Source organism: Esox lucius, chromosome 12, assembly GCF_011004845.1.
Source record: "Esox lucius isolate fEsoLuc1 chromosome 12, fEsoLuc1.pri, whole genome shotgun sequence".
NCBI classification, from domain to species: domain Eukaryota; kingdom Metazoa; phylum Chordata; class Actinopteri; order Esociformes; family Esocidae; genus Esox; species Esox lucius.
This window is the reverse complement of record NC_047580.1, coordinates 24570173-24597222: the sequence shown is the minus strand read 5'-3', so window position 1 is coordinate 24597222 and position 27050 is coordinate 24570173. Positions and strand designations below refer to the sequence as shown.

At 42.1% G+C, this 27050-nt stretch overlaps 1 protein-coding gene across 11 annotated transcripts in view; it reads left to right on the top strand.

Moving 5' to 3' along the window:
* rap1gap (RAP1 GTPase activating protein) overlaps positions 1-27050 on the top strand; it is a 76679-nt gene that overhangs the window by 8964 nt on the left and 40665 nt on the right. For 4 of the 11 annotated variants that reach the window (XM_029124007.2, XM_029124005.2, XM_029124004.2 and 1 more), the window contains exons 1-3: positions 12525-12645; positions 23087-23122; positions 25200-25280. In XM_029124007.2, the coding sequence (XP_028979840.2) occupies positions 12602-12645; positions 23087-23122; positions 25200-25280 (161 nt within the window). In that variant the 5' untranslated portion in view covers positions 12525-12601. Of the gene's footprint in view, positions 1-12523; positions 12646-23086; positions 23123-25199; positions 25281-27050 lie in introns of those variants that run through there. The other 7 variants (XM_029124006.2, XM_034295880.1, XM_029124011.2 and 4 more) reach the window with 5 other exon arrangements.

Sequence of the window (27050 nt, the reverse complement as noted above, 5' to 3'; positions counted from 1 at the left end):
GTGATTCCTGTGGTGTATACAGTTATCTTTAGTGATTCCTGTGGTGTATATGGTTCTCTTCAGTGATTCCTGTGGTGTATATGGATCTCTTCAGTGATTCCTGTGGTGTATACAATTATCTTCAGTGATTCCTGTGGTGTATATGGTTCTCTTCAGTGATTCTTGTGGTGTATACGGTTCTCTTTTGTGTCCTTCTTTCCCTATTGCCAGCTCCTTCCGGGGTCTTTCAGATAAGAAAGTAATTAATTTAGCCCTGCCCCTTGCTCATTCAGACTTTGTGATGGGCTAGTGAAAAACACTACACACTTACCAGCTAGAGTTGTGCTATTGGTGATAATAAGGGGTCAAATGTTGGGTGATTTTAGCTGATTTTAGTCTTGTGAATGGCTAAGAGCAGTACTGTAAACTAGACTAGTGAATGGCCAGGAGCAGTATTGGACACTAGACTAGTGAATTGCTGGGAGTAGTACTGGACACTAGACTAGTGAATGGCCAGGAGCAGTACTGCACGCTAGACTAGTGAATGGCCAGGAGCAGTACTGCACGCTAGACTAGTGAATGGCCAGGAGCAGTACTGCACGCTAGACTAGTGAATGGCCAGGAGCAGTACTGCACGCTAGACTAGTGAATGGCCAGGAGCAGTACAGCACACTAGACTAGTGAATGGCCAGGAGCAATACTGCACACTAGACTAGTGAATGGACAGGAGCAGTACTGTGCACTAAACTAGTGAATGGCCAGGATCCGTACAGCATGCTAGAGTAGTGAATGGCCAGGAGCAGTACAGCACACTAGACTAGTGAATGGCTGGGAGCAGAACTGCGGACCAGCGACCCCACTATTGATCCACTGCTATACTATATACAGGACATATCTTTAGCTCGTACAACAAATGCTGTCCATGGTTATGATGAACACTGAATACCAAAAATCAATGAACTTATAAGAAATCTGGACATGCATAAGTAAATCTATACAATAGCAACCAATATTAAAACTCTAGTCTATGATTAATATGTGTGGAGTGAATTAATACTTATAGCTGTGTGAAAAGATGAAAGATTGCCTGGACTCCAGAAAGAGTGGCTGCTTCCTCCGCAGAATAACATACTGACTCCTAACAGGATTGAATTGCTCCTCTGTAGCTGATAGACTGCATGTTGTGATTTCCAACCCCTGTAGGGATATGTGCCCGGTGTCCTCTGTGTGTCTTCTGGCCCACTGAGTTGCAAATTACACGTCCAGTCAATAGTTGAGAATTACACTAGGACATTTCTCCCCTGCTGAAAACTACAGGGAGGCATGCGTGAACCCCACCTCAGTGACCTTTAGGCATGAATTGACTGTCGTCTGCTCATAAATCTTGTGTTGCAGCAATGAAACGTTTGTTTTGACCTTTCTGAGTAGGCTATGGTCATATGGGGGTCGTAGTCCTTTTGAAACACTGACCATAATCCATCATGACATTTTGTCCTATAACGCTGAGACGCATGCGGTCTGGTACTCAGGTCGTACAACCCTGTTGTAAAAAAGTTGGGACCCTGCGCAAAATGTAAATGCTATGATGTGCAAGTCATTTAAACCCTGTATTCTATAGGAAATAGTACAAAGGCAACATAGCAAATGTTGAAACTGAGGTATTTTATTGTTTCTTGAAAGATATATATGCCCACTATGAATTTGATGCCAGCAACACATTTCAAAAAAGTTGGCAACAAAAGCCTGGGAAAGTTGTGTAAAAACCTAAACCTTGTGGAATATCACACAACTAATCAGGTCAATTGGCAACAGTTCGGTAATATGATTGGATAATAAAACATTCACCACTCGGAAAGACTGCGTGGCAATTAGTGCAACAATTTAACTCAATGTAAAATGGCAAAGAGTTTGGGGATCTCGCCATCTACAGTACCTACACTGCGTCCACAAATTCAAGTTAAAACTCTGCCATGCAGAGAAGAAACCATATACAAACAAGATCTAAAACCGCCGCTGCCTTCTCTGGGCCCGAGCTAAGATGGATTGAGGCGAAGTGGAAAACTGTCCTGTGATCTGACCAATCAAAATGTTAAATTATTCTTGGGAATCATGGACGCTGAGTACTCTGGTGTTAAGAGGAGAGGGACTGTCTAGCTTCTTATCAGCGCACAGTTCAAAAGCCAGCATGCATGATGGTATGGGAGTGTATTAGTACACATTGCATGAGTGACTTGCACATTTGTGAAGGCGCCATTAATGCTGAACAATATACTTTATATGACAAAGGGGACTCCGAACTGTTGAGCAGCTGAAATCCTAAATCAAGCAAGAATGGGACAACATTCACTTTCAAAACTACAGCAGGTGGTCTCCTCAGTTCCCAAACTCTTACTGAGTATTGATTAAAGACGAAGTGATGCAACAGAGTGGTAAAAATGCTCCTGTCCCAACCTTTTTGAAACGTGAATTCAAAATGGGCATGTGTTTTTCCAAAAAACAAGATATTTTCTCAGTTTCAACATTTTATATGTTGTCTTTGTACTATTCTCAATTAAACATATAGATAAATGATTTGCACATCACTGTATTCTGTTTTTATTTGCATTTTACGCAGCGTCCCAACTTTTTTGGAAACAGGGTTGTATATTGGCTGCATAGCTGAGCAATAGCAGCCTGGAAATGGCCGTTCTCTGAACCATGTTTTGTTACAGTACATGTACCAAGATGATGAAAACCCATAAGTAAAATGTATAAGATACAGTTCCACCAACGTCTTTCTTTCATGGTTATATTCATGAGTACAAGCTCCGGCAGCCTCTCTCTCCATTCTCCTGCTCTCCCTACGGAAGGATCGGTTCTCTTTCTGTCTCTCACTCGGATTCCCCTTTTTCTCTCACCCTGTCTGCTCTCTCTACTCTTCCCTGACCCCTTCTCTTGCTCTTTCTCCCGTTCTTCTCTCTCTTCCCTTTCTTTCACTCTTACACGGAGGCTGATGGATTCAGACCGTCTCAGGGAGTCAGCTCCTACTGTACACACTAAAATGGGCCTGGGGGTCTTGACGGTTCACTGCCATGCACATCAGGATGCCCCCACGCCCCACTGCTTTATGAGCATCTCTCTGGCCGACACATTTAGAAGCTCCCTGGATTTACATAGTGACAGGGCAGAGTGCTCTGCCGAGGAGTGGCCCATTAGGACTGAGGCTTAGGACGGATCACAGTGGGACTTCATTAAATCAGGGCTTTGCTTTTCCATTACCCACAAATCTATATTTCTTTATGTATTTTATGAACGGGTTTAGATGCAGTACTTGTTTTTGGTTGTCCACATGATTTTTGGTCGCTCCGAACTATATCAGTAACATTAAATAAAATGTTCCCAAAATAGAGATTTGGTTTGAAAATAAAAGCTATTTTCTCCTTAATGAATGTAGTGAGGGCAATGTGGAAGTGCAACAATGCACACAGGGCCTTACAGGCCATGAATCACCTTGCCCCAGAGACATCACAGTCAGCTCTTTGCAGTTTCCAGGCCACATTCAACCATGTCAGTCCACCGACGGCCTTTCTTGCACAGGAGCCGCCCACATTATGATGAAAAACAACATGGGAACCATTCGTTACGCTCTGTGGACTCCGTTTCGGGTTGACTGTGGAGTGGTCTGTTACAGCTCCTTGAGGGCTGATGGAGTGCATCAATCCCTCCACGGCCCAGCAGAGGACACTCCTGCCCTGCCCTGCCCTGTTTTGTCCTCCTTAGACATCCTCTCCAGACTGTTAGATGCACATACTGATGTAGTTACACTTGATGAAATCTTAGGTTAATGATGAATAATACATCTGATTCTCCTCTTCATGTGCAGACTATAAATGTATTCATACAGGCCATTTCAAATTAAGTAGTGAGGTAATTTAAACGCATTTCTGATCTATAGTCATAAAATTCTTTAGTACCTGTCATTTATTTGTTGCTTTTTCTCTGTTGTGGGAATTCAAGTGGAGCAGTCTGTCTTCCCCAGGCTGGTTCTCTATCGATTGCGTTGGAGAGAGAGAAAGAGAGGGAGAAAGCGAAAGCGGTTGTGGCCACTGAAAGCCATTCTTCTCAAGGCTGTCTAGGCCACAGAGCTGAAAGATATCATAGCACTGAAGATCCATTAGAACTTAAATATATATTTTCTTTGTCTGGGAACAGTGATCGATCAATGCCTGAGAGCAATGTGATACTATTGCCTTTACTTCACTAAAGATATACAGTTGCCCTCCAGAATTGTTGCCCCCTTTGGTAAGGACGGCCAATAAATGAAAGAAAATAATGCCGTAAAAACACCATTCTTGTTTATCAGCGTACACTCAAAATATGAGAGAAAATGTTATGGTAAAACTATGAAAATAAAATAATTCTCAAGAATTAAATATTTTTCTTGATTATTTGCAAATTGATATTTGGTATGGAGGTGGTGTCTAACTGGAAACGTGGTCACCCTAAGATTAAACCAATTGTCTGCAGTCACTAACAGTGATCCATGGAGTATTGTTTTATCTCTCGAATCATGCTCCTCACCAGAGGCGTCGCTAGGATCACAAACATTCGGGGCTTAGCCCACCCCTCCGCCCCACCAGGGACAGAGAGTACAGGGTTTTGAATGTACATGCGGAACTATAGATTAATAGATCACGGGCTATTCATTTATTCTTATTTTTTTTGTCTGTTTGAGATCTGAGGCTATTCATAAGAGATTCGGGGCTATAGCCCCGGACACCCAACTCTAACGAAGCCACTGCTCCTCACTGTGGGGGCAAAATACACCTATCTCATCCATGCAGGTTTATCACAGCTCCTGTTGATTTGAACTTCTTAATGATTATCCTAATAGTGGAGTTGGTTGTTGGCAGGCATGTAACAATATATATATATATATTTTTATAGAAATCTTATCATTTACTAAGGTTAACATCTTTTTGTTTCATTACATATGTGTTCTCTGACCTTTCCCATGTTAACAGATAATCTAGGAGGTTGGGCATGTGTGTCACCTCATATTTATACCCCAGTGAAAGGGGTATATTAGGTAGCCACTAAAATCAACTACTCAAGGCGTTGAGGATTATTATGTACGTTTATTCAGGTGTACTAGCTCTGGAATACGTTTTAATAAAACTCAAAAACTCAAAAACTTATAGATCTCTTCATGACATTCAAATATTATCCACTCCCATTCCATTTCTATCTGTCCCCTGGGAGTCTCTCTAGAGAGAATGAGAGACAAATAGAAGAGACAGAACTAAGGAGGGTTAGAGAGAGAAAGCAAGACACAAGAGGGCAGTTATGTTCAGTATCCATTAAACATTCAAACCTTGCTGCTGTGTTGCCTGAGACACAAAGCGAGAGAGAGAGAGAGAGGGAGGGAGAGATGACACAGAGGAATTGAGAGTTCCACTGGCTAGACAGGAGCCTGAACAACAACAGTCCTTTTCATCTGCTGTGTCAGCCTTATTACCCTTCTAATGAGACCCTCTGGATGCCCACAGTCTGTGGAGGCACTGGTGTGTGTGTGTGTGTACTGGGCCATGTGTGGAGCTTCTTGCGCTCTATGGGATGCCATGCAGCCATCCACAGCCTAGTGAGCTCTATTCCGCCCATGTCAAACATTCAACAACACACTGAGCTCATTTCAAATGGCTGCATTCACAGTATCTCACAAGTGAGTAAACCTCTCACATTTTTGTATATATTTAAGTATATCTTTTAATGTGACAACACTGAAGAAATGACACTTTGCTACAATGTAACGTAGTGAGTGTACAGTTTGTATAACTTGTATAACTGTAAATTTGCTGTCCCCTCAAAATAACTCAAAACACAGCCATTACTGTCTAAACCGCTGGCAACAAAAGTGAGTACAAAATGTCCAAATTGGGCCCATTTAGCCATTTTTCCTCCCCGGTGTCATGTGACTCATTAGTCTTACAAGGTCTCAGGTGTGAATGGGGAGCAGGTGTGTTCAATTTTGTGTCATCGCTCTCACTCTCCCTCATACTGGTCACTGGAAGTTCAACATGGCACTCCATGGCAAAGAACTCTCCGAGGATCTGAATAAAAGTCTGCATGGCTGTCGTCCCAGAAGGAAGCCTCTTCTAAAGATGTTGCACAAGAAAGCCTGCAAACAGTTTGCTGAAGACAAGCAGACTAAGGACATGGATTACTGGAACCATGTTCAGTGGTCTGATGAGACCAAGATAAATGTATTTGGTTCAGATGTTGTCAAGCATGTGTGGCGGCAACCAGGTGAGTCATGCCTACAGTCAAGCATGGTGGTGGGAGTGTCATGGTCTGGGGCTGCATTAGTGCTGCCGGCACTGGGGAGCTACAGTTCATTGAGGGAACCATAAATGCCAACATCTACTGTGACATACTGAAGCAGAGCATTATCCCCTCAGGGCAGTATTCCTACATGATAACGACCCAAAACACACCTCCAAGACGACCACTTCCTTGCTAAAGAAGCTGAGGGTTAAGGTGATGGAATGGCCAAGCATGTCTCCAGACCTAAACCCTATTGAGCGTCTGTGGGGCATCCTCAAACGGAAAGTGGAGGAGCGCAAGGTCGCTAACATCCACCAGCTCTGTGATGTCGTCATGGAGGTGTGGAAGAGGACTCCAGTGGCAACCTGTGAAGCTCTGGTGAACTCCATGCCCAAGAGGGTTAAGGCAGTGCTGGAAAATGATGGTGGCCACACAAAATATTGACACTTTGGGCCCAATTTGGACATTTTCACTTAAGTGTGTACTCACTTATGTTGCCAGCTGTTTAGACATTAATGGCTGTGTGTTTTGTTATTTTGAGGGGACAGCAAATTTACACTGTTATACAAGCTGTACACTTACCACTTTACATTGTAGCAAAGTGTCATTTCTTCAGTGTTGTCACGTGAACAGATTTAATCAAATATTTTTAAAAAATGTGAGGGGTGTACTCACTTTTCTGAGATACTGTACATCTGTCTGCTATGCAAGGACTGCTTTGAAAATACCTACAATACATGTAAAGGAATATTGAGGAGTTCAGGCAAAACAAATGTGAAAGTTGGAGCCTTGACTGTGGCCAAAAAGCGATGCGAATTGGCCAACATGACCTGGGGAGCAGTGAGACATTGTCTTCAGAGACTATCACACCATAGCAACCTCAGGTCGTCTTGGATGCCTGCAAAGCAAACCGAGGTCATCAGATAAGTAAGTGTGCCTTAACGTGTGTGGGCTCACATTACTTCCTGGTTGGGAAAACAGTGTGGGGAAAAAAGCAGAACAGCTTGGCACGGATCCATTTACATTATAGTATTATTCTTCTAAATTACCAAACTGAGTGTATAGTTGATATTCTCTCAGTGGCCAGCTGCCTCGGTTCCCCCATTTGCTGCTGTGTCTGATCCCTCTTTCTTTTGAAAACCCTGAATTAGATTTTGTAAGCTGAATCTGTTTGTGGCTCACCTGTTCGCGTGCACAAATCTTGCCCTAGTCCTTTAACCTCTCTTTGATGAGAGTATCCCTGGATTAGACTAACACAGCAAGTCAGTGTGTGGTGACGCGTCCTTCGCTGCATCACCTCTTGGCCCTCTCTATCTTCCCCTAAACCAGTCGTGCCCGCGCCCAATTAGGCCTGGTTTAGGGTGAATATAGAGAGGGCCCAGAGGAGCAGCTCTTGGGAGAGCAGAAGAACAGGGAAGGGAGAGCAGTGCCACAGCGAGCTGCCATTAATGCTGCACTACCCCAGAGTGGGAGGGAGTCAAATAGGAGCTTAGGGGTGTAGAGTACCCCGGAGTCACCAATCCCACGAAGCAGCCCCTGGTGAGGGCAATCAATATGACCCTGCCTTATCCCGCCTCCGGACGTTAGCCTTTTGATTCAGACTTTTTCCCTCCAGGGCCCTGAACACTTGTCCTGTGTCCCTTCCCTGTGCCTCTCTGTTACACCAGGACCATTATTATTTTTCTGGGTGGGGGGCAGGGTGGTTCTACAGATGCAATGAATCAACCATATTTAGCATTACAGGGCTCCACAATAACGATGGCCTGATGGCCCCGGGCTAGTAGAAAGTCAAGTCGGGACTAATTAAATTAGCAAGTCGAGATTGAAAAAAATAATAATTGCATTATAAACTTGACATTTTCCATTCATTTCATAATCTGGCACATGCTCAAATACATATATTATTTTTTTATGTTGAGCCCTGCAATACATTGTGTGTGGCTCATCCACCCTGACAGCCCAACAGGTCATAGGTGGCCACTTTTAATTTTGAAATACAAGTGATGATAAGGGCCAGCTTATTTCCTGGCACTTTTCAGCACAATTACCCTTTGAATATGTACTCCCTTCCAACATGTAACCCCCCAGCCCCATCCCTCTCCAAATAACCAAGGATATATGTACTCCTTGTGCTATCAGATTGCAGCTGGAAAATATTTAGAAGGTAGGCCATAGGCAGTACGTTCATCCGGATACAGTGTCAACATTTTGGTATAATGAACCTTTTAAGAGTAACGCTAAGACTTCCAGATCTTACTCTAATACTTCAGGTTGGAGTCCAGAGAGGAAGTCTTAAAGAGACAGTGCCCCCTGTATTAAGTACTTTAAAGAGACCCCTCTGTTGGGTGGAAATAGTTATGAAATTAATCTGGTGGTTATCTTCAAGGGTAGATATGTATACACTATTTTACTCTCCTTTAAACCCAAAGGGCCGGTTTCACAAACAGATTAAGGGGGGGGAAATCAAGGTCGATAGAAAACTTCATTGAGCTTGATTTTTTTCTCTTGACTAGGCTTATTCTGTGTCTGTGAAACTGGCCTGAAGATTATTAAGAACTACACCAGAAGCTAAGAGGTTAGGTCAGTGGGGGATATCAATGTTGGTTGTCATTAACTCAAAATCATGGATTCTGTATCCATTTAGTCAATTCAGGACAGCATCTCAAACGTATTGAGGTGAGGTTTTTCGTCTGTGATTTTTACTCATTAATTGTTTTGTAATTTTTACATTGACATTTTAGTCACTTGGCAGACCCTCTTATCCAGAGTGACTAACCGCAAGATCCGACAGGTACCCATAAACAGTTATGTCTGTTACAATGAGAAACGGGAGAATTATATTTTAAGTCTATATGTGAGTTTCTAGGTCATGCCATGTAACTATCATCTTACTTAGCATTGGGTAGTTGTTACATTGGTCTTGTGATTGCTTTTCAAAATGTTATAATTTTTGTTTTCGTGCTAACGTAGACATATTAGCCTGCATTGGGCCCACATCGTGCTAACGTAGACATATTAGCCTGCATTGGGCCCACATCGTGCTAACGTAGACATATTAGCCTGCCTTTGGCCCACATCTTGCTAACGTAGACATATTAGCCTGCATTGGGCCCACATCGTGCTAACATAGACATGTTAGCCTGCATTGGGCCCACATTGTGCTAACGTAGTCATATTAGCCTGCATTGGGCCCACATTGTGCTAACGTAGTCATATTAGCCTGCATTGGGCCCACATTGTGCTAACGTAGTCATATTAACTGGATTAGGATGTAGACTGAACACACAGCAACTCATTATGGAATCGTTTTGACCGGGAGACACTAAGACTGATTTCTCCCTTAAGGTATCTGTTCACTCTATCATGCACACACACACACGCACACAAAAGTTTACATGGATAGAGAAAATTTGACTGTTCATAACACTGACATTTTGTCATTTTGCAGAGGCTTTGTCCGGAGCACCCTACAGGTAGTAGGGTAATAGTAAGTACACTGAACTTTGTTATGTAGCTATCATCAAAGTCAGTGCTAGAAGGAATAGTTAAAACAAATTATTTGGGTGTGATGATATTGTGGTCCAGGGTGTGGGTTTGTTTGCCAACAGTGTTGTTGATGTTTGGCCTGATTCTAACACAATAAACCTGTCCAGAGGGAAAATGAAACATTTAAAATGCATAGAAATTCTGAATGTGGGTCGTGGACCTGATTTAAAGGCACTGTTCACAAAAAGGCTGTTGTCTCAGCACCCATTGTTCAACTTCCCAGACGTACAGTGAGTTAGTACTCAAGCAAATGTCCTGGTGAAACCAGAGTCTGGTCGGCTTCAGCCCACCCTGGCTCTTGCCCTCCAGCACCCCCGATCTACTCAACACCTCATGCCCAAGCTTGGCGAGGCATTATTGAATGTGTGTGTTTCAGTCTACAAACTAACAGATTGTCTGAAGGAGACAATTGCCTGCTTAATTTACAAAAGTGGATTTGACAAGATAACTTTTTTTCATGTGACTTTTTAACAAGGTAGGCCTATCCATCGATCAATGTGTTGAGAATAAGTAAAAATTGGATTATTCCTGTATTAACTTTAAGGTGTCTTGCTGCTCACCTATTTGGCCTCTTAGTATTCAAGTTCGGCTATCTTTTTTTTTAATGAGCAACCTGTGTTTCTTTTCCATTTGTGTTGTGTTGTTTTTCTAGGTGATATCACTGTAGTAGATCAACAGCCCAGCTAGTCTGAAGGAGGTTATTATCACTGAGGCATCTGTGCTTCTTTGTCCTTGTGAGGGTGTTTCTGCCATCCTACCCTGATTTAGACAAAAGAGCAGCCAGCCAGAGGGACTCTGGGACTTCAGCCCTGTTCCTGCTGGTGCAATGTGATGAAAACACTGTTACAGTCACATGCAGACTCATACACATGTACACAGATACATACACGTGTGCACACTGCTTAGATTAATGGAAACACCTGGAAAGTAGTTTTAAGGTGTGCTGAAGGGCTAATCAACAGAGGATTTTTCAGCAGTGTCTGGTCTATGCTCCCAACAGAGAGAAGGTCCAACCAGCAGATGGACCTGTAGGTCATTATTGTAGAGGCACACAGCAGTTACAGTCAATCCATGACAGTGTTTACTGTGCAGTTCAGCACTAAGGTACAGGAATTGTTGGGCAAATAATATACAGTGGTGAAACTGTATTTAACTGATTGCTTGTTAATCTGGTACAGTGATTAATCAGTGCCATTCCATCCAATTGCTAAAAGAGCTCTGCAGATGAGGTGGACCCTGAAGGGAGAATGATGAGCTAGATATGTATAGTTTTGTCTCTGGTTCATTATGGAATTTGCTCCAGTCGTATTAATTCACTTAGAATGAATTATTGTCTAAAACTTTACTGTTTCTTGGAGATAATGTTGCCAGCTCAATTGTTAATATCTCCTCATTATGATACCAGTGATACTGCTTTTACAGTAACAGACACTGACGTAGGTTGAGTTGTCTAGAAGAGGTGACCTTGAGCAAGGCTCTTATTCCTGTAAGTCTGTGTGGTGTAATGTGTCTGCCGAATTAATAAAGATGATGGTTAGGGGGAGTTACTGTATGTCTTAGTGAGTAAGCAGGCTCTACGATAAACAGTGGGAAAGGAAAGAATGGCACTTTCCTGTCTTTGACTCATTTTTAGTAACTGGGAGTTCTATTTTTGCTATGATGGAATAGTTGATTTCCTAGAGCTGGTGGTGTGTATCTGTGATTACAATGTTTGAGAAGGGTAATGATCTGTTTGGCCGGATCAGTACAGCCACTGTCACTAGGTTGTTTGACCAGCTGTCTCAGAGATAGTGGGAAAGAGGGAGGTCTAGAGAGACAGTAAGAGAGATTGAGAGAAAGAGGGAGGTCTAGAGAGACAGTACGAGAGATTGAGAGAAATAGGGAAGTCTGGAGAGACAGTAAGAGAGATTGAGAGAAAGAGGGAGGTCTGGAGAGAGACAGTTGGAGAGATAGATAGAGAGGTATAGTGATAAGCAGTTGGAAAAATGTAGAGAGAGAGATAGCATAAGAGAGATCGACAGTGTGTGAGAGAGAGAGACAGTGGGAGAGAGAGAGACAGTGGGAGAGAGAGAGACAGTGGGAGAGAGAGAGACAGTATAAGAGAGAGAGACAATGGGAGAGAAAGAGACAGTGGGAGAGAGAGAGACAGTATAAGAGAGAGAGACAATGGGAGAGAGAGAGACAATGGGAGAGAGGGAGAGAGGGAGGTATATAGAGAAAGGGAGAAGGATAGAAAGAGACAGTGTGACAGAGAAAAACAGAGCATTGAAAAACAAGTTCTGAACAGATTGTGAAGATAAAGACCTGCATCACATTTCACACCACGTTGAACATGCTGTTGTCTGTCATTTATGACCTGACCTCCAAGCCAATTCCTGCCCGTCCCCATCTGCATTATACAAATACTACTCTCATTAATTGCACCCCGCAGAAAATGATTGAGTGGTTCGCCATTGTGACAGTGAATCTATTCAAGATGAGGAGATAAACATACGGTGCCTGTCCTCATGTCCCCTCCGCTCTGACTGACTGTGGAAAATGTCTGCGAAGAGGACTCCTGGTTCTCTGGTGGACTGGTACGAACACTAGCCCCCTCCCCCTTCCCCTCCCCCGGTTTGTTAAGGAAGCATGAGAGGGAGGGCGGGCGGGAGGAAGGGAGGGGCACGCTCCCTCTCGTACACAGAGTCAGCATGAGGGAGTGAGTGACAGAAGTCCAGGCTCCATTCAGGGCTGAGTTAAACAAGTCACTGTTGATCCCAGTCCATTAGCCAGCATGCCGCAGAGGAAGAGGAGTTTTACTTTTGGAGCCTATGGAGGGTAAGAGGGAATAGTGTTCTCATTTACAGAGCGGTTTTACCTTGCTCTGCTTGGTGTGTGTGTGTTCATGTATGTCTGTGTGTGATGTAGGATATGTGTGTGTGTGGTTGTGTATGTCTGTGTGTCTGATCTGTGTGTCTGTGTGTGATTTGTGTTTGTTTGTGTGTGTGTGTGTGTGTGTAGTTGTCGGTCTGCCTTCCTGCTTGTCATCAAGGGGTTTGGTTGATGTGGTAAATTATCAGACTTTCGACAAAGCTTGCTAATTCCCTGCTTCCCTGTAAATTACAGTGCTGTTGACCCTGACCGTGCATTATTTAACATCAGATACAACAGACAGGCTCAACACCAGCTACACAGATTTCCTGAGTGACAGGAGGCTTGGCAGGGAGCTGGTTATTGTGGAGGGGGAGAACAGTGTTTCAGTGAAAGCTGCACAGACAGGAACAGCTATTCAAAAAAAGACAGTGTAAAGAGTGTCATCAAGGGAGGGAGGCCCAGAGCAGAGCCAGGGTGTGATTGAATCTGCTCACACACACACACACATACATACCCAGAACAGAGCCAGGGTGTGATTGAATCTGCTCACACACATGCACACACACCCTCACACACACACTCTCTGACAGGTTGTTCAGTGGAAACGAAATCAGGGGTGTTTATTCAATTTATCAAGTGATAGATTGCAACAAGTTATCTCAACAAGTTCTCTCACAGTCTGTGCTGTCTTTGCTTGTTTGTGTTTTAATCTCAAGGAACATCTGCACGCTTTGTCTTTGTTTTGTACTTTACAATCTCTTAGGTTTTCCAGTAACAGTGAAGTGTAGATTATGGACTCCCTTAAGCCCAAGGCCCCGAAAAAATTATCAAAAACCAAAACATATGCTTGTTTGAACAAAGTGTCTTACATGTCTTGGCGAATAAACGAAGCCCTGCTTTAGGCTATTGAAGAATTGTTATTGAGTAATCATATCAATGTATAGAATCGATGAATGGTGGCAGCGAACATTACCCGGTCTGACAAGCCAAGCTGGTGCTACATAAGAAACACATAAATAGTTAAAACAAAACTAGGTAATTGAAAAGATACTCAGAGTGTAGTATAGTTTATTGTATTTATTATTTTGCTCCAGGGCTTTCTTAGTCGATAAAGCTCTCAGGTAGCATCTCTTCTCTCTCTGGCTGTAATGGACACCCTACGTACAGATACTACGCTGGAATTCACTCCACGGTCAACAGGTGCTCTGTGGTATGTCTGCGTAGCCAGTCTCCAGGACAATTGGTGTGTCCTTTTGCATCTATGTTTGTCCAATGTCGTATCATTCACAGTGGGAAACCGAAGGGGGAAAGTATTCAACTTGGAGATTGGAATGAATGAGAAGGATTTTAATAACACATCTTTTTGCGATGACTGGAGAACAAGGTTGGATATTTCTCGTTTGTATTGGTTTGCACTTTCCTATGAAATGTTGGCATATTGATAAGTCTGATATCCTGCGTCACTAGGGGACACTGTCTGTACGCTGGTTGCTGCGTCCTACTGGCGTTCACTGTGAGGAATTAAATGGGAACAGAAATCGCATGATTATTCAAATGGCCAAAATCCTCCATGAACAACATGTCCTGACCTGGTCTAAACATGACCTCGTCTTGTCTAATCATGTCTCAGAAAGACCACCAATCACAATCTAAATGAGGTTCAGGTGTGCTGCAGGTCATGATAGAGGAGGATGCACTGCTCTGTCTGTTTCAATGGAATGGAATCAGTTGTTAATTCTGAATTTTGGTTTTCAGATGGAAAGTCATGTGACTTTTGTTCCCCTTTTAACTAGGCTGTTATCTCTATATTGAACTTGACGTGACTGCTTTGTCTCGTTACTCCACTCCAAACCAAGGTTCTTAACATCAGTTGTCACATATTCCCGTGGAGATATTTAGTTTCAACCTCATGCAGCTAATTTATTTCTGGAGGTGAATTTCATTAATACTGATAACAGTATGCTATCCTCTTAGGATTTACCAGTCTTTCACTGTCCACCTCCTAAAACGGACCAGTCTGTTCACAATCCAACAGATTAACATTTTCCATTTTAGTCATTGTAGAGACACTTTTCTGGGGCAAGGTAGTGAGTGCGAACATTTTCATACTTTTTTGTTCTTGTCCAATGATTCCCCACTCTAGAGTTTTGCACCCAAGACGCAGTGTACATTTCAGAAAGTACAGTATATTCAGAGGAGATGCGCTGCTCAGTCGTACTCAGTTCCTTTTTTGGGGGTTCTTTAGGACTGCTGTCTTCATGCAGAGGATTTTGTGTTGACTAGACACATGCTGTGTGTTAGTTTCCCCTAAGCGAGCCAGCACAATACACGGTGAGACACAGGCTCAGTCTCTTTCCTAAATAGGAGACGTTGGCCGTCCCCTCCGTGTGCTCCCCTCTGCCCACAGGCCCTACACCTCATCCACTCCTAACAACTCATGAAATAAACAGCAAGGTGTTTCTTTGTCCCAGCTCTGAACTCGCTCCCATCTCCCGTCATGGCCCAAGACCCGAGCAACACTGATGGAGAGGCTGAATGTAGATACACTCGCTGTAGGTCTCTCCTTTTGTGTACCATTCATTTGCAAAGGCAGATCATTGCATATAGACACTGTTCAAGAAGAAACAAGTAGAAAAGGTCTATGTTTGTGAACGTGCAGCATGCCAGCAGCAAATAGTAAATTCTAAGCAAAGCTGATTTGATTAGAGCAGCTTCCTCCAGGGCTAGTCCCAGTCAGTTGAATACAAGATGTCTTATTATTGTTGTGCAGAAGCAGTGCTCACTCACACCCTGACTCTTTCTAACTCGGAGGCTGCATACAACAATTCATATTTTTTCTTAACATACTGTAGTCTCTAACACAAAACGAATTGGAGTGGGGCACCATGTTTTTTGTCATTATGGTCAGGTTTGCATGACAAAAGGTCCAGCAATGATTACACGGCAAGACAAAGCCTCTTGAGTTTTAGAGACATTTTCAAGTGGATCTCTAAGGGCAGGGGTAAAACAAACGGGGTATCTAGGTCACACAGGAGGGCTGGAAAGGCTTGCAATTCAATCACTGTGAACAGTCTTCATATTCACACTGACATTCACATTTATATTCACAGTGGAATGTTGCAATGCTTTGGGAACAGAGGAAGACAGGATGAACCATGATTTACAGAGAGCCCTGTAAGCTGACATAGATAATAATTGAATACTAGCTGAATTGCAAAAATTAACTTAAAGAAATACAGGGCACTTAGACACATTAAAGGACGTTTTAATGTTAGTTGGATAAATATAAAAATGAGCTTGTTGGTATTTTGGCTGCTGTGCCATTTTGCAGGATAATTACTTGCAGAAAACGTCAGCCACAGGACGTGTTGTTTCAGTTGCGTGCACCAGTGTAATAACACTGTGGATGGATCTCAACGACGCTTGGTAAGCCGGCTCGGATAGAACTTGAAGATGTAATGATTTTGCGTACTGTGTGGCCCCGTGTGGCAATGAAAGGCCCCTTTGTCAAGAATGAACCTGGGACCCCGGGACAGCTGATCAAAGCTGAAAGATGATTGGCTTGCAGAAATATGGAAACAAACAAGTGTGTAGACCGTCAGGCTTCTGTGTGTTTTTGTCTGTTTTTAGAGGAGATTGACGTTTCTTTAGACCAATCGTCAGGATGGCCTGTCAGCATGACTTTTCTCTGGTACCAGTTTGTGTTCACATCCCACGCTCACTGTATTCCACTGTACTGGGGCATCAATGTGCACATTCAGCCACTTCACTCTCATTTACTCCATCAATGGGTCCTTTCAGATGTAGGCGTTATACAGTACAGCATGCTGGCCCTGGAACAGTTGGTGTTGGCCTATATTTCTTTGTCCAACATTGAATGGGAGGATAGTATGGAAGCCATTTGTCCAGATTATTTTTGCAATTCTTTTAGAAATGTCAAAAATCTCAGTTAGTTAAACATATAGCTTTTTTTGAGAAATTCAACCACCTTTAGAATATGATTTAGAGTCATTCAACCACTTCTAGAATAGGTTTCAGAGACATTCAGCCACTTATAGAATAGGTTTTAGAGACATTCATCCACTTCTAGAATAGGTTTCAGAGACATTCAGCCACTTATAGAATAGGTTTTAGAGACATTCATCCACTTCTAGAATAGGTTTCAGAGACATTCATCCACTTCTAGAATAAGTGTAAGAGACATTCAGCCACTTATAGAATAGGGTTTAGTGACTTTTAACCACTTCTAAGTTAGGGTTTAGAGAATTATACATTGAAATCCAGTGGATACATTAAGAGCTACACGTCATTGCAGAATACATTTTAGCCTCACGCCATTCAAGGTTTTTGGCCAGGTTTTCTCTGTCTGTAAGACTAGCATCTTGTGATCTTTTATTCACTGTTTCCATGGTTACCAGTAGCTTACATACTATGATGCCTAGGAAACTGAGGAGAGTCATGAAGAAATGTGTTTCTTTCTTGGATGTCGTTTTGTTTCAGCTTCATATTTCACCATGTTATCAAACAACCTGCAGATAAGCAATGAAGCCCTCGTTACACCGGCAGCTGTCACAGTGCTGTTTAAATACACAGCCATACAAACTAAAGAGCAAGCAATCCACAAACAAAAGCACTTGGCTATACACACTCTGGAACCAAGGAAGAACCCTGTGGTCGATTGTGAATTACCTGACGGTGCTAGCACCACTCATCTACTTCTTCTCACTCATCAACATAGACCTAATCTTGTCTAAAGGAGTGACAACAGTGTGGTTTGGAGGTATGGTTATACAAGATTAACCTAAACCTAACTGGAGCCACAGTGCTCTTTTGCTTGGGGGCCAAACTGAAGAAAATGTTTTAATTTGTCTCTGGCCAGGCAAAAAATGTTGGGCTGAGAATTTGGAAATATTCTAATCCTATTACAATGCATGAATACAACCCTGTTATGCTGCCTGCCTTGCCCTAAACACTCCATTGTACCGACAAACAGAAGGGGCAGTTGTCCTGCTGATAAAAGAGACATTTTGTTTAGAAAACGAAGTATTGTCATACCATTCCACTCTGTGCTGATAGGTATATCACTATACATATCACCATTCCACTCTGTGCTGATAGGTATATCACTATACATATCACCATTCCACTCTGTGCTGATTGCAGAATTTGATAGAGTTAGATAATGTTCAGGTTTCATTGTCGTGAGAACATCTTTACACTTGGAGTTAATATCATCAGCCTGTATTGTCGACTTAATGACTACGGTTTCACAATGCGTCTGACATTATACTGTTTAAGGATGTTGTGTGTTGATTATAATAACAATGTCTTACTGCAAACAAATGTTTAGTTAATCTTCCTCCATTGCTTCTCATTGATTTAGCACTCAGGTAACCCTCAGCCTTTTTAATCAAACCAGGGCAATTATTCTGTCAACTCATATATAAAGGTCACAGGTTAAGTGCCACTTACAATATGAAAGACAAACAGACATTTTTCACCTAAATAGTGTGTACATAAACACACCCCTTACTCACGCCGCGCACTGCAATGACAAGAATGAGGAGGAGCAGCTTTTTAGAGGGCTACATTGATCTGTGTATGTCCTGCTCCCTTTCATGTCTAGATCCAGGTTTAGCTTGTGATTAACTTCTTAAGTATGTAGAATTACAGCGGGTGTTTAGTATGTTTCCAAACGTTGTCAAACAGACATGCAAATTAGCAGCTAGGCCACATTTGACGTTGTGTACTGCAGTTTAGTGTAGATCACAGTTCACTCTCAGTCCACAGTCGTGTTATGAAGTGAAACAAAGATTTTTTTCTCTGCAAATCAGTCAGTCTCAATGTGGGTGTATCACATTTTTATGATCAGCCAACCCACGTTCTTGTCGAGAACAGAACAGGACAGAACATATTCCAAGCAGGTATTTTGATGGGAGCCATTGACCAATAATACACATCCTGGCATGATTTCATTTACCGGCCAACCTAATAATGGGTGGGCCATGTAATGTGAAGATTTAAACCTGTGGTTTTTGTGACGCTACAGAAGCCAGAACCACCCTTTTCACAATAGGAATCGGATTAAATGAATGCAGACGATTCCCAATCAGGTTAATATAATCTACAGGCATACAGCACTCTACTCTCAGAATAAAAAGGACAGTAATATGTGGAGATACAATGAACAGTGATGTTACCCCTCTGGATCACTGTTCATTTCCCATAAGTCAGGTCATGTTTTCTGAGAAAGAGGATGTTGTCCTGGGGGTATTCTTAGTTCTGTAAAGGAACCACATGGGGCTTTCCTTAAATTGTCAGTATTTCTTGATATATGAGGCTGTAAAAATAGTACTTTATTCAATTCCATTATATTATTTAAATGAGCCAAATGTACTACTGTATTCTGTTCCATTAGATTATTTACATGAGCCAAATCTACTAAAGTACTTTGAAGATTAATATGCAGTACAACCCTGTTTCCAAAAAAGTTGAGGCGCTGCTTAAAATGTAAATAAAAACGGAATGCAATGTTTTGCAAATCATTTAAACCCTATATTCAATAGGAAATAGTACAGACAGCATATCAAATGTTGAAACTGAGGCATTTTATGGTTTCTTGAAAAATATATGTCAGCTTTAAATTTAATGTCAGCAGCATTCAAAAAAGTTGTGACAGAGGCAACAAAAGACTGGAAAAGTTGTGTAATGCTAAAAACCTAAACATGGTCGAAAATCACACAACTAAATAGGTCATTTGGCAACAGGTCAGTAACATGGTCGGGTATTAAAAGATCATTCCAGGGAGGATGGGTCTGGCAGAAGTGAGGATGGGAGGGGTTCACCACTCTGAAAGACTGCACAGGTAAATAGTGCAACAATTTAGGAATAACATTTCTCAAAGTGAAATTGCAAGAAATTTGGGGATCTCATCATCTTACATAACATAATTAAAAGATTCAGGGGAGATGGAAATATCTCTATACACAAGGGACAAGGCTGCAAACCAATATTGGATGGCCGTGATCTTTGGGCCCTCAGGCGGTACTGCATTGAAAACAGACACAATTCTGTAGTGGAAATCACTGCATGGGCTCTGGAACACTTCCCAAAACCATTGTCTGTGAACACAGTACGTTGCTGCATCCACAAGTGCAAGTTAAAACTCCACCATGCCAAAAAAAAAACTATAGAAACAAGATCCAGAACTGCCGCCGTCTTCCCTGGGCCTGAGCTTAGATGGACTGAGGTGAAGTGGAAAACTGTCCTGAGGTCTGACAAATCAAAATGTGTAATTATTTTTGGGAATCATGAATGCAACGACCTCCGGACTAAAGAGGAGAGGGACCATCCATTGCTAATTCTTAAATCACATTTGTAAATGCTGTCCCTTGGTCAAAATCGATTAATTATAAATGTTCAGCTTTTAAATAATAATACTGCAAAACATCTGTATGCATTGTAAAAACAGTAAAAAAAAATTATAAAAAATAAAAACTGTATTTTGCAATTTTATTAAGTTTTTATAGGCATGCAACAAATATTCAATTACATTTTCTAATTGCAGTGAAATGGATCTTTACTAATAGTGCATAAAAACACATTGCAAAACAAATAAAGGACAAATAAATACATTGTCTTGAATCAGAAACTTATTTTAGACTAATTTTAGATGATACTTGATGAATAAAGGGCAAAATCTCCAGAGATTGTTGTATTGACATATAAAATAGGCATTGGATGGCAATTTTGAACACTCAATACAGCCATAATAGAACGCATAGACATAGATATGACTTCAAAGTTTTAAACATGAAATAAATAGGAAATAGATTTAGCACCAGCATATTTTGGAAATATTTTGAAATGTATTTATGTTTTTAGTCATCTCACTTATCATTTGAGGGTTTTGAACTGATTTGGCAGAAAAGACAAAGCACAAAGCTAGGAAAGTTACTCCAATTATTTGGAACTACACACACAAACCCCAACTCCCACTACTTCATATAATACCTTTAGGCATCTTGCCTGTTAGTTTGTATTTTCAAAAGGTCCTGGCTGGCAACGTTCTGTAAGAAAGCTAGAGCATGATCTAATTTAAAATACATCAAAACAAACCTCTAACATAATGTTTTTCACTGTCCTGTGAGTCCCCAACTCATCCCATTTGAGTGAGCTAAATGTGGCTGAAAGAGTTAGATTAGACTTCTCAAACCATTTCACCATTTCTTCTTTTTTACTTTTATGGAATTCTTTGGCTACCACTAAATCAACATACAAATATTTTTTGTTCTATGTCTTCAATGACAAACCTTTCATGAATCTTTAATGGATGTTTATATCGTGTATATTGACACATTTATGCATTGACACATTTACGGTTTATTGATATATATATATACTGAGACTGTAGAGAAAGACAAAGGGGATCTGCTGAAAGAGCAGTGAGCCAGGCTTAAACCAATGTGACAGCAGTGCATCTGCACTGGATGCAGTGGCAGATAAAGCTGGACCACCCACGGCCACTTAAGATAGTATCTTGAATACTATATCTTGAATAAAATAGGTTTTAACACCAAGGATATGGAGACGGAGGTATGACCTGGGTTGTGTCATTTCCACAGGGTATCGACCGCTGGGATTTTTAAGCATTTTAAAAGGACTGTGAAAAGCTAGTTTTCTGTTTTGAACTAATGACGCAGTTATGTTTTACGGCAAGGTTTCTCAAACTGAGGGTCAAGCCTCCATGTTGGATCTCAGTGAGTAATCTGTGATATCCAATCTAGTGGTTGAAATAAACAGTGGTATTACTTTTAAACCTTTTAATGGTTTTATCTGCAAAATATTGTTACGACATTCCTGAAAGATATGTACTCCTGGAGCCCATATATATTCTAATTCAAGCATGATGTGCTTTTCTACGCAAACAATCATACACAATAATTGCCTGATGATCTGTTTTTATGTTTTCATTAATTCCTCCAAGTTTTTTGATGGATTTCAAACTGTACTCCACCCAACTGAAATCCAAGGATAGTGTCATAGAATGACAATGATACAGTCCATTTTTCGTTTTGCTTACCTTTTTGTCAAAATCCAAATATTCTGACTAAATGGTAAATACCGTAGTCCGATCTTGTGAGATCAGCCTACTCAGTGAAGTCACCAATCAAATGTTTTCTCACATTTCCATTTAAGTCATTTTGAAGTGTATGTGATCATGAAGCCTCCCATCATGTCAGCAGCGGGGATACAGGGATGTGGGATCCACTGCACTTGAGTGCGTACAGCTGCCAAAAGTTGTTTATATATAGATGATAAACATCCCACTCTCTGGTTCCCAAGAACCATTACCCTCAGCCTTTTTCCCCGGTCATTTCTTACTCATGCTGACAGCGGGGCCAGGAGAGTAATAGTGAAGGAGTCCAAGAGGCCAGTAGGCCAACAACATTTCTGGATGTCAGAATTTTTTGTGTACCTAGTTACACAGCACCATCTAGTGGTATGAATTAAGAATAGCAGGCTGGCAGTTGGCGGTGGATCACTTGAGCCTAAGTACGGACCTCTGGTCTGATCAACTGACATAAAGTCCAAAAGACAGATAGCCTACCGATGGTGATCCCACCTAGCTGGGTTGGTAGAACGTGATGCTTGCGACACCAGGGTTGTGTGGATGAGTCCAATGGGGGCCTTGTAGGACAGTGTTGCTCCAGATGAAATAATCAGCCAAATTGCTAAAATGTAACAATGCATTCTATAGGTATGTCAAGAAACGCAGGGCAGGCTACAATCCATACCAGCGACACTTGAGTCAGTCAGAGCCGCTGCTACTCCCTTAGCCATTTTCTGTATTATGATGTTTACCGAGCTGAAAGGGCCGTCTTTACTCAAGTGGTGTGCACCATCTATTTCCCCAGCTTGTTTTCCACAGACTACAGTGTTGACTCCGGTCAAACTCAAAGCGAGGTTATGTGCAGCCAAGCAGACTGCTGTTCTCCCTGTGAGATGTATGTACAGCACTGTTTTTCACTGGTAGAAAACAAACAAACATAAGCTATTCATGCAGTTGTCAGTGCTCCTGTCTCCTGGTATTACATTGCTTCATTTAAATAGGTTGACTTGACTGGGTTGTGAGACGTGCTGTTTAACAGGCCAACTCTACAAATGTATTTCTTTTCTCACCTGAGCCGTATCATTGTTCAGAAAGCTGTGCATGAAACTGGCTTTTTAACAAGCACAACATCTTAAACACACATCGATTGTCTTTGTAGTATGATTTGTCCAAATCCCAAAATGACACAGAACAACCGCAGGGAATCCCAAGAACTGTATTAAACATGATTCAAATAAATGGATAAAAGAGGCAGGAGCAGCCAGATTAACTCTCACCTCTGTTTGTTTTCAGAGTGGACAAGACCTTCTCCAAGGCCAGAAGCATATGGTGAGTTCCTTTCCTTTTGATTTGGTCACGTCTTATCAGACTCAAAACGTAGTCCGTAAGTTGTGATAAGCATCATGTGACAAATGAATGAAACAGAGAAGGCTGCTGAATGACCGGTGAGGCTCATGCCTTTCTGTATGAAATTCTTTGAGGGACACTGGTCAGACACTAAAATGAACTTGAACAGTTTTAACCAACACTGAGAAAACCAGCTAGATGAAACCGAGACAAAGAGGGAAAGCAGTCCCAACCGGATCTTCTGTCTGCCTTCATTCCCTTCCCAAGTCTCCCTGACGCAGTGACAGTAGACAGGCCAGGCCTAACAGATCCACAGTGTTGTCAGGACATGGTGCTGACGCCCAGGTTAGTTGAGGCTCTGTTCTGCTGCTGAGTGTCCCGTGTAGTCTGGCATCCGCACTGCACACACACACACATACTAACACACACACACACACGCACACACATACTAACACACACACACACACACATACACATACTAACACACACACACACACGCACACACATACTAACACACACACACACACACATACACACACACATGCCCACACACACATACTAACACACACACACGCACACACATACTAACACACACACACGCACACACACACATACACACACACATCCCCACACACACATACTAACACACACACACACACACACATACTAACACACACACACATGCACACACACACACACACACACACACACACACACACACACACACACACACACATACACACACATGCGCACACACACACACATACTAACACACAAGCACACGCACCTTCTAACACACACGCACACACACGCACATAGTAACACATGGATGGACTGGAGCAGATAGAACACCTCTCCCCCCTGCTGTCCTGAAGGTGGAGGGTTGGCACTGGTTGTCCTGGATATCATCTCCACCTTTCTCTCTGTTTGAGCACCACAGGATAGAGCCTGTCTGCCTGGTCCCTGTGAGATTACACGCTCAGGAGCATCTATTCTGTCTGGTTGTGACAGGCCTGCATTACTCGACACTACCTGGCACACAGGGGATGAAGACAGGAGTGAGGGGAGAAAGAGCAGCACTTCCAGACCCTATCCAGCGTGTAATGCAGACAGTGTCAGAGAATTCAGGAATAGAATAAATAGGTTTTATTGTGTTGTCTACTGCAGTCTTGTGTTGTGTTGGACTGAAGGATTCCTTGGTGGAACGGATCCACCATTTCAACAAAAAAAACGTTACTACCTGGGATAAAATCAGCTGGAAAGCAGAGTTGAACATATTTTAACATATTTAAAAACTGATTGTAACACAAAAAGAAAATGTAACAGCACAAACCAGCACAAACGGAGCAAACGATTGTGCCTATTTTGAGTATATTTGGAGCTTGTTGGGGGGCTGAGTGATATCATCACCTATTATTAAATATCTAATATATAAGACAACACAGCAACACAAAAAAACGGCACAAAGGGAGAACAAACAAGACTATTTTGGGTGAATTGGAGCATGTTGGGAGGCTGTGTGACCTTAGAATAACCTAGAAAACATTCTTTAGTATCTAAAAAATGATAGCAGTAATTATAGAAATTTCTCTACTACTCTCTATATATGGAAAATAAATATCCAAGACCCCAACATGCCCTGTTTACCTTTCAGAAGTGGACAGACTAAGAACTCTATATAGTTCTGGTGAGTTTACCTTTCATCTGTGCAATTGAAAGTAATTAGTCCACAGTTCTTTTAGAAAGTATACATGGCTATGCATTTCCTATGCAAAATCATGTATTGAGAATGTTGAGAATTTTTTAAATTTTTATCCCACTTGGCATCGGACTAGCTTGAAGATGCCAGATTTGAATTCAGAATGTCTAGACCTTTGATTGTCCCATTAGTAAATTATATCAGCTGTAGACTTTTATTTGATGAAGATGCTCTTAAAACAGTATACTGCTCTTCAGTACTTCTCTGTAATAGAGCCTGTACTATTTCTGAGGTAGACAGCTTTATGTTATTCAGCAGATAACTGGGATAAATGTCTGTTTTCTCTATTTTCCTACTCAGTCTCCTCTGTGACCAGAAGGAGATGGAGGAGACATCAAAGTCAATGCAGTTGTCTTCTGATATGGAAACAAAATGGACAAAGTGAGTTTAGTCAAAATAAGCTTGGTCCATTTTCATAATATACAGAATATCTACAATGTGGAAGATAAGGTTATCTAGAGTGATTGCAAAAAGCCTAAAGGGAGTGAGAATATAAATAAACCAGTCAGTCAGTTAGATAAGTGTCAGTCTGTGATTAATCTATCTTCTGTACATACTTTTATCTCCTTTATCATTCCTGCTGCTTCAGCCAGATTTGAATAATCCTCAGAATATTAATGTGAACAACTCAACATTTTATCATGGCAATTCACACTTTGGCTTGTTGTAAACCAAGGTCTTGAAAGAGCACTTGTGTCACAAAAACCCCTGGACTCCTTAAATCTGTGGGCATCTCTCTAAAAGGGACAGCAGAAATTAGTTAGAATCCCATGTTGGTTAGTAAGCTGGCCGGTGAAAAATGGAAGATGGAGTGGTGTACAGAGGAGAGACTGAGACATCTTCCCCCTCCCTTCCAGACCACACTCCTCTACTCTGTCCCTGGAGCTAGAGGATTAGGGTGCCAGGCAACCTGGCTCTGAGTCACTTCCTCTTCACAGAGACCTTCATGGGTCCAACTCCTCATCTCCACTGTAATAACCTCAATTAAACCAACTGCTCATCTCCACTGTGGCTCCCTCCATTAAACTAACTCCTCATCTCCACTGTGACTCCCTCCATTAAACTAACTCCTCATCTCCACTGTGACTCCCTCCATTAAACTAACTCCTCATCTCCACTGTGGCTCCCTCCATTAAACTAACTCCTCATCTCCCCTGTGACTCCCTCCATTAAACTAACTCCTCATCTCCACTGTGGCTCCCTCCATTAAACTAACTCCTCATCTCCCCTGTGACTCCCTCCATTAAACTAACTCCTCATCTCCGCTGTGACTCCCTCCATTAAACTAACTCCTCATCTCCACTGTGACTCCCTCCATTAAACTAACTCCTCATCTCCGCTGTGACTCCCTCCAATAGATTACTGCCGGTGTCCCAGCCTGGGACCTCCAGGTTTTAGCTCACCCCAGACAAACAGCACTCACACAGGTGCAGATATAGTCAGTATCAATTCTGGCTGCAGGGCCCATGGTTTACTAAACCAGCCTCTCAAGGTAGGATACTGATTTCTGATATTAGTTTTACACTTTTTCCTTGTGCTGGTCAAACAATCAGTTTAATGTATGTCTAAATAAAATAAGCTGGTAATTGGCTCAGACATTTGTCACAATATTAGAGCCCAGGCACCGTGGTTTAGAGAAGAGGGATGGGTGTGTGTTGGTGAATGTCGTGACTTTGCCAGTGGTGCTCTGCCCTGTAGTGGCCCACTGTATCCAACCTCCAGCCAAAGATTCAGCGAATTATAGTCTCAAAGATTTAAATTCAGGAAATGGTTTTGTTTTGTTCTGCGTCATACCACACTGCCACACTACCACACTACCACACTACCACACTACGTACATCCCTCTGTTTTGGTCAGCTAAGGTCAGAGTCATGCACACTCCTCTGTTTGAGTCTCTTAGATACAGAGTTAATGCACACTGTGTAACCCAGGCTTACGTCGCTTTGCGCGTGCACACTCCTCTGTGCACATTGCTTGCTGAGTTGCCTGGCTGGCACGGAGAGGGGGGGACTGTGAGATAGAACACTGTCATAGCCAATCAGCTGAGACTGTCTGTGTCTCCCTCAGTCTATGTCTGTCCTGTCTGTCTAAATATAGATAGCAAGAGAGTGACAAGCTAGCCGCCAGATAGACTAGTCCAAATACAGCCTC